The following is an 8,927-nucleotide window of genomic DNA, read 5'->3' as shown; positions in this document are numbered from 1 at the left end:
CATTCCCCAGAAGACAGTTAACACAAAATATCAAGATAATATGTGTTAAAAGTAAAATAATACATGGATACTAGTTAACATGCTGTAATAGATTCCTTAAAGTTCTTTACAATTACCTCACTTGGAGAGAGGTGGTAAAGAGAACAAGCGATGAGTTTGGATTTTATAAGCATTGTAGTAACGAGCAAAATCTTGTATAATTGGTTAACAGCTGCCAACCACACACACACACACACACACACACACACGTTTGTTTCTAGAAAGTGCTACAATTTGGTAAATTAAAAAAACAACAGAGCAGTTGAATCAAACAGTCAGAGGTTTCTAATGAGTTAAACTTAGGAACACTTAGAAATTAGGAACTAATAATTTCTAATATTGCAACCCTAAGGCAGACTGTCCTATGGAAGTACGTCCTTCCTTCTGATTATGAAAATATGAGAGAAGAAACGGTAAGAATACTGCAACCTGATCACAAGCCAGAGCTGCCGGTTCAGCTGTAATCCAAATAAGAATTTAATGCTACAGACCCAGAATGCCAGAATCTTCCATCTGCCAATCCAAATCCCCCCCTACTGGTCTTCACCTTGCTCTCCCTGGAATGCTGATCCATATGGATTGCGAAGAGACAGTCCTTCATGGGTCACTCCTCCTCCTAATATTTCTTGCTGTGTATATCAAAAAAGCCAGGGTTTGACCTAAGCTCTTTACCTGGGCCACTTCTCAGGGTTGTGTTTGCAGTGAGCAACCTTGAGGGATAAGGTAATATTTCCCTCCGGGGCAAGCACAGGCTTGATTACTGCTTACTATCAAAGTGGCAGATTCCCCAAGCTTAGTGTTCCTCAGCTGCAACCTACACCTAAAGGATGTGCAGCATCCATTTGGATCCACCGAATCACTCCATTGGGAATTAGGGTGAATGAGAACCAACACAAATATGCTGATGCACATACTGCTTCCTATCTTGTGAGTAATAAAGTCCTTTGTCTCTGACCAGTAGTTTTGTGTCTTCTGCTAGCATCCATGATACAGTGAAACTAACTTACTAGCTTGTAAGAGTCAAATCCCAGACCTGATATACATCAGTAGGGCTTCAATCCAATGGGAGTCTTGGCATATGAAGAAAAGGAAGAAGCATGAAGTCAGGATATACACTTACCCTGCTCTCTTTCTATGAGGTCACCTTGGGCTGACTTTGTCCTTTCAATGAAGCTCACTGTTCTTCTCAAGGTAGCATATTCTATAAGCAATACCACTTTCTAGGTCTAGTAACTCTCCTAATCCCTTATGGCCTAGAGATGATAACAGCTCTGCTGCTGCTGCTAGCAAGACCCAGCAGGCAAAACTTGTGGTTTTCCTATGCCCTACTCATACCTTTACAATAAGTCCCTTTGTAAATAAACCCTCCTCGAATTACCTCAATTTGAGTGTTACCATGTGTTTCCTGTTGGAACTCTGACAGAAGCAGTTAAGTCAGGATCCAACAAGTTGCTACCATGACACCCACTCTCAGCCACATATATCTCAAATGATAGATCCTTGAGGAAAGGTGCCCTGGATAAGAAATAACCCGCCTACAGACAAAAAGTAGGAGACTGGAGGAACAGGTGCTATTGCTCCTTTCTTTCTCAACTGGGCCGCAATAAAAAGGCCTCAACTTGAAGAGTTAAGACCAGGGTTTAGCACTTTTTTTCTTAAGAGGTCAAATAAATATTTTAGGCTTAGCAGGCCAGATGATCTCTGTCACAACTACTCAACACTGCCGCTGCAGTACAAAAACAGCTAATCAAAACACAATAAATTAGCTTGGCTGCATTCTAATAAAATCTTATTTACAAAATAAAATAATTAAACATTACTTATAAAACTGGCTGTAGTGTACTGAGCTGACTTAGACCAATGTTGTCCAATAGGAATATAATACAAACCATATATATAACTTAAAATTTCCAGTAACCACATAAAAGAAGAGGTAAAATTACTTTTCATATTTAAGCCAATATATCAAAAATATTAACATTTCAGTGTATAATATAAATAACTGAATTTTTTTGTATTTAATCTTCTAAATCTAGCATGCATTTTACACAAAGCACAATCTAAATGCTAAATTATCATCCGAAATACTTGGTCTATATTTAGATTTAATAAAATTTATACTTAAAAAGGTAGGTTCACATGCCCAAGTTATTCCAAACATACTTAAAAGTTTTATAATACCTGGATCAATTTTCAGTTTTAGAATTTCATTTTAAATTAATTTAAATTAAATAACACTAAAAATTCAATTCCTTGGTTGTACTAGTCATATTTCAGGTGCTGAATAGCCACATGTGGCCATGGCTACCATCTTGAATAGTGCAGGTCAAGACAATAAAAGGCTAATGTTACTGACCTCCAAGATGAGTTAGGTTTCCCCTGCCTTAGTTCTCTATCCTGGGACTATCTGAAACATCAACTCCTAGTCCCATAAATGCTCTACTCTTTCTCAGCCTCCTTGCTTGAATTCTGATCTCTTAAGACACAGGGTTACTGCCTTAGATGACTTTCTAAACTTCATTCCTTGCCCAAGGTGAATCTAAGCTTGCACTACAGTGCTGACATTTCTGGCCCACCTGAACTATAGAAGTGGCTAGTCTAATTCTCATCCATCTGAATTCTCTTTGTGGACTTTTTCATCTTCATTTTGGGCGATCTTGTCCTCTAGGCCTTCAAGGGACAACAAAATCAAAACTTTCTTGTTCTAAACCAGGAAAAGTTAGCTGTCAGGGTGTAAAGTACCCTTGGCTACATTCACCATCAATGAGAAGGAGGCTCTTTCCTTATTGATCCAATTATGCCTTCTTATGCACCATGTATCCTAACTGTGTAACTTGAGATCAGCTTGACCAACTTAGGATACATATATATATATTTTTTTAACATAATAATTTTAAAGCAACAACAATAAGTATACACCTGAATTACAGCCAATTTGTGATTATCTATGAAAACAAGTGGCAGGGGAAACTAACTCTATATACTTCCCAAAAGTCGTTCTGAGTTTGAACTTTTTCTCCTGTAAAACCCAGTCTTTTTTTATATAACCACTCAGCAATTAGAAGCTGAATAAAAAAAGACAGGCATAAGCACACATAAACCTAACCAATACTGATTATTAAAATGAACTGCATAATCCTGATAATTGATCAAAATACCCACAATTAAGGATTATCTTTAAATAAGAGAAAAAAAGGCTTACATGTTTCTTTCCGGACTATGAAAGGAACAGTATGTTTTTCATGTCTTTTCTTTTTAGATCCATATTTTCTGCTGTCTAAAGGTCTAGAATTAGATCTGTTTTCTAAATATGCTGTTTCTAAACCTATTAATAAAACAAAAATTTGTTAATATCAAAATAATGACTTAATTGAGAAAAGGTATTCAGCAAAGAAGCATTAAAAAAAATAAACCTGAATCTTCATTTCTCAAAATGTTCCTCAGCAAAGAAGCACAACCATCAAGCCCATGAAGAGTTTCAGCCTGTAAGGAATAAAGTCATTTAGAATACATTTGTATATAACTGTTAGTATAGGAAAAAAATATACATTATGTAGTTTTAAATTTCTTTATTTACAAGCAATTTATTATAGGTAGAAAACATGTTTTAAAGCAACAGACTTCATACTTCCTTAGACCAATTAATACTTTGCATTTTATTCCTACTTTTTAGCTTCTACCTGAAAACTAATTAGTGTGTATTGTATCTATTCAATCTTACCTGACTTTCTGAATCAGAATGGATGGAATAGCCAGAATCTGCATTAAAACGTGATATTCTTCTTAAATGGGTCCTGGAAAATAAGCTCATTAATATTCTTATATTTTTTTCCCAAAATTCATTAGTCATCTTCTTTCCAGCAAAGACTAGACAAGAAAGCTTGACCTACCAGGTACAAGATGAATTTATAAGCACATTCTAAAGATTAGAAAGACTGTTAAACACTAGAATGATTAACACAGGTAGATATGAAAAGTTGTTCCCCAGAGCGTGTGATGCTACAGGCCTACCTAATTTTCTGGGGTAGATGACATGTCACCCAGCCCAAAGACCTGAAAAATGTCTTGAAATCTGAAGTTGTAAATGTCTTTGAGTACTTACCCTTTCTTCCCATTTGTTAATTTAGCAGGTCCAGTGTGCCTTCCTGAAGATAACACCTATGACATAATATATTATAGCAGATAAATATTTTTCTATTACATTTTCAATATGCTATCTTGATAAAATATAACATTTTTTCTTTTATTTTTCTTCTCAAACTAAAACTCTGCACTCATCAAACAATATCTTCCCATCCCCTCTTCCCCCTCACCGTAGCAATTACCATCCTAGTTTCTATGAATTTGACTACTCTAGAAACTTTATAAAACTGGAATAATACAATACTTGTCCTTTTGTGACTGGCTTATTTCGCTTAGCATAATATCTTCCAGCTTCATTTATACTGAAGCAAATGTCTAAATTTTTCTTCCTTTTTGAGGCCAAATGATATTTCATTGTATGTATGTGCCATATTATTCACCGTTTTAAGTAATGTGATATATCCTAAAAATCCACAATTATAATTCATATATTAAATTTCTTTTATGTAAAATGTCAAGCAAACAACACATATATTTGTTACTTAAGTCTATTTAAGGTGAAAAGGAAATTGATATACTATTTTAAACCAGAGGTAACTACTATACTAAGTTCAGACCATATTAATCCCTAAACATGTTCTATATTCCCAAATTCTTTGAAACATACAAGTTTTTTTTTTTTTTTTTTGAGACGGAGTTTCGCTCTTGTTACCCAGGCTGGAGTGCAATGGCGCGATCTCGGCTCACCGCAACCTCCGCCTCCCGGGTTCAGGCAATTCTCCTGCCTCAGCCTCCTGAGTAGCTGGGATTACAGGCACGTGCCACCATGCCCAGCTAATTTTTTGTAGTTTTAGTGGAGTCGGGGTTTCACCACGTTGACCAGGATGGTCTCGATCTCTTGACCTCGTGATCCACCCGCCTCAGCCTCCCAAGTGCTGGGATTACAGGCGTGAGCCACCGCGCCCGGCCTAAACATACAAGTTAATTCAAGATACAGAACAGAGTTCTTAACTCTGGTTCCTTTTATGTACATTATTTAGAATGCCTGATGAGACCAGCAAATGAAAACTCTAATCTTTCTCTTTATCTACATCTCACTGTCTTAATCTTTCTTTGGAAACTCATATAGCACTGTTGTTTTCTTAAATTTTTTTTGGTTTTAAAAGTGACATAATGGACAACTTTTTCTGTAGAAAAACAGGAAAAAATAGGCATTTGCTTTTACATGTACCCAGTATCTTGAGAGTTATGCCAAAAACAGTTAATCACGGTTGCCTCTGGGGAGGGAAACTGAGTATCTGGGGCACAGAGCAAGAAAGGACACTTTCCATGGCATACCATTTTATATCTTAATAACTTTACACCAGATAATCTCTATTCAAAATAATTTTAAATCAACATGAGTTGAAGTCCCTGACTCCCCGCTCGTTCTACCCTCCAGATATAGTCACTGTTGGCAGTTTCATTTATAATTTCTCTTGACATATTTACATATTTCATCTCAAGATAGCTTTGAGCAGTAACTACCAAACTTTCTAAAGTTATGTGGCATTCTATCATATGCATGAATGTGTGTTCCATCCTTCTAAGAACGTAACTGAGAATGCATTTTTTAAAAAACTGGGTTGGTAAGAGTTACACTTCTAGAGATAATTTGGAATATGATGGAGGAAATAAAGCCAGCAGTGAGAATCAACAATGTAGGAAATAAGACATTGTGAAACATCACTCCACTGGTCTCTGCATCACACTCTCAGGGTCTTTCCCTTTAGTATATCTATGTTGATGTCCTGGCTGGAATCATAATAAAAACTCCAAGCCATGACACTATAATACTATACCCTGGATTGAGTCCAAAAACAACTACCAAAATTATTCTTTCAATTTTTTTTTTAAGTACACTGTCTGAGGTACATGTCTGAGTCAACAAACAACTACCACAATTGTTCTTTCAAAAAAAAAGTTTTTAAGTACACTGTCTGAGGTACATGTCTGGTATAACTGTAAGATATATATGGTGTTTCTCCAAAAAATATACACAAGGCTATCTTATTTTTTAAATAAAAAAAATTGTATTGTATCAAACGAAAACATTTTTCTCTTTGCAAGACAACACTATGAAAATTAAAAAGCAAGCCACATTTTTCTCTTTGTAAGACAACACTATGAAAATTAAAAAGCAAGAAGGAAATATTTGTAATATGTAGATCTGACAAAGGACTTTATTCAGAATACATAAAGATATATCACAACTCCATAATGAGACAAACAAGCTACTTAATAAATGAGGAAAAGATCTGAAAAGACACAAGGCTATCTTATAGGAAATCTGGTCAAGAAAATTACTCACGATAAAAGCACCCTAAAACAGTAACTACCATATTGGAACAATTCCTTTCAATTTTTTTTTTGTAGTTTCTACTATGAAATAATAGCACAAAGAAGTCCTATATATGCTTCACTCAGAGTCTATAACATTTTCCATGTTCTCTGTCTATATATATACAGTATTACTTTTTGCCTGAACCATTAAAGTTGCAGATATAATACTCCTTTACTCCTAAATATTTCCTAAAAACAAGGCCATTCTCTAATATAACCACAGTATAATTATCAAAACCAGGAATTTAACATTGATACAGAATTATGATCTAATGTTCAGACCTTATCTGCATGCTGTCAATTATCCTAATACTGTCCATTACAAAAAAAAAAAAAAAATCCCTCTGGTTCACACCCAATCCAGGATCACATATTGCATTAAACTATTGTAGCTCTTTAGCTTCCTTTAGTCTATAACAGTTCCTCAGGCTGTCATTCATTGTCTGTTATAACCTTGACATATTTAAAGAATCTAAGCCAGTTATTTCATACAATGTCCCTCTGCACATTTAGATTTGTCTGATGCTTACCCACGATTACACGCAGGTCATGCATTTTTGGCAGGAATCCACAAAAGAGATTATGTCCTTCTCAATAAACACACGTCAGTTTGTCCCATTATTCATGATGTAAACTTTGACGACCTAAGATGGTGTCTGCCAGGCTTTTTATTGTAAAGTTTCTACTCTTATCTTAGTAATTGTTAGCATTTTGTGAAGAGATACTTTGAGATTATGTAGATATACCAATCACCAAACTTTCACCCCATAGTTTTAACATTCATTGATGATTCTTGGCTGAATCAATTGTTTGACATGGTGATTTTCTAACTATGTAATCCTTCTACATGTATTAGTTGGCATTCAACTTTAGGAAAGCACCTTTTCCTTCTTCCTTGTTAGTGGGGATTCACTGATTCCTATTTTCTTCAGTAGGTTATGATCCATTATTATCACTTTATTTTGACGTTCAAATTGTCTCAAATTTGGTCCCTGGGAGCCCCTTGAATTTGATTCCTGTATCACTTTAACATGTCCCCATCACTTTTTGAGCTATTGCTTACTTTCTACAACAAGGTGCTCCAGGCTCATCTTTTAAAAATTCTCATCAATGTGTTTAAAATGAGATCTACCTTCCTAACAAAATGTAGTATTAACTATAGACATGATATTATACAGCAGATCTCGAGAATTTCTTCATCTCACATAAATGTAACTTTATACTCGCTGAATAGCAATGGCATCTCTCCTTTCCCACGGCCTCTGGCAACCACTATTCTATTCTGTTTCTATGAGTTTTAACTTTTTTAGATACTTTATGTAAGTAAAATCATGCAGTATTTGTCGTCTGTGACTAGCTTATTTCATTTAGCATAGTGTCTTCAAGGTTAACCTCTGTTGTTGCATATGAGAGCTATTTCCTTCTTTTTAAAGATTCAATAATAGTCCATTTTATGTATACACCACATTTTCCTTATCTGTTCATCTGTAGATAGACATTAAGGTTGTTTCCACATCTTGGCGATAGTAATAGTGCTGCAAATAGTGCTGCAATGAACACAAGAATGCAAATATCTCTTCTGTATCCTGCCTTCAATTCTTTTGGATAAATTCCCAGAAGTAGAATTGCTGGGTAATATGACAGTTCTATTTTTAATTTTGTGAGGAATCCCCATATTGTTTTCCATAGTGACTATACCATTTTACCTTCCCACTGACAGTGTACAAGGGTTCCAATTCTTCCAAATCCTTGCCAATACTTTTTATTTTTTTAGTAAGTCATCCTAACAGGTGTTAGGTAATAGCTCATTGTGGGTTTAATTTGCATTTCCTTGATGATTAGTGATGTTGCGCATCTTTTCATAAACCTGTTGGCCATCCATACGTCTTCTTTGGAGAAATGTCTATTCAAATCCTTTTTTCATTTTTAAACAAGTTATGTGTGGTTCTGCTTTTGAGTTATAGAAAGTCTTTACATTTATTTTAGATATTATTTATCAGATACACGGCTTGGAAATGTTTTCTCCCATTCTGTAGATTGCCTTTTCATTCCATCACTCATTTCCTATGCTGCACAGAAGCTTTTTAGTTTGATGTATCCACACTCTTCTTATAATTCCCCTGCTCAGCCCTGGAATTGGTCATTTTTCCAAGAAGTCATGACCCCTTAGGGGACAGTGGTACTTGGAAACCAAGATCTAGATACTAGGTGTGTTCTTTGCTATTGGGGCTACCAATCATTTTTCATATGCATTTTTTACTTAGTCATAATAACAAGATATTTGCAATTTCAAATCTTGTGTATTCTACTTTTAAATCTTTTTCATATTCAAAAATTTTTAGTGGTTGTATAATATTTCCTTCAGAGGAAGTAATATAATATGGACTTGGTTTGCTTCTTCTTCTTCTTTTTTTTTTTTTTTT

General features: G+C 35.1%; 1 protein-coding gene across 1 annotated transcript in view; it reads right to left on the bottom strand.

The window, feature by feature from the left end:
- The window catches only part of LOC108297885 (coiled-coil domain-containing protein 14-like), a 51,931-nt gene that overhangs the window by 41,394 nt on the left and 1,610 nt on the right, over positions 1–8,927 (bottom strand). Inside the window, 4 exon segments of the mRNA XM_017520563.2 lie at positions 3,242–3,364; positions 3,453–3,522; positions 3,761–3,833; positions 4,142–4,197. Of these exon segments, the coding sequence (XP_017376052.1) occupies positions 3,242–3,364; positions 3,453–3,522; positions 3,761–3,833; positions 4,142–4,197 (322 nt within the window).

The sequence above is a fragment of the Cebus imitator genome, unplaced genomic scaffold (genome assembly GCF_001604975.1).
Source record: "Cebus imitator isolate Cc_AM_T3 unplaced genomic scaffold, Cebus_imitator-1.0 Scaffold855, whole genome shotgun sequence".
Lineage (NCBI taxonomy): Eukaryota > Metazoa > Chordata > Mammalia > Primates > Cebidae > Cebus > Cebus imitator.
The sequence above is the reverse complement of the archived record's forward strand: the minus strand, read 5'-3'. Positions and strand labels throughout refer to the sequence as shown.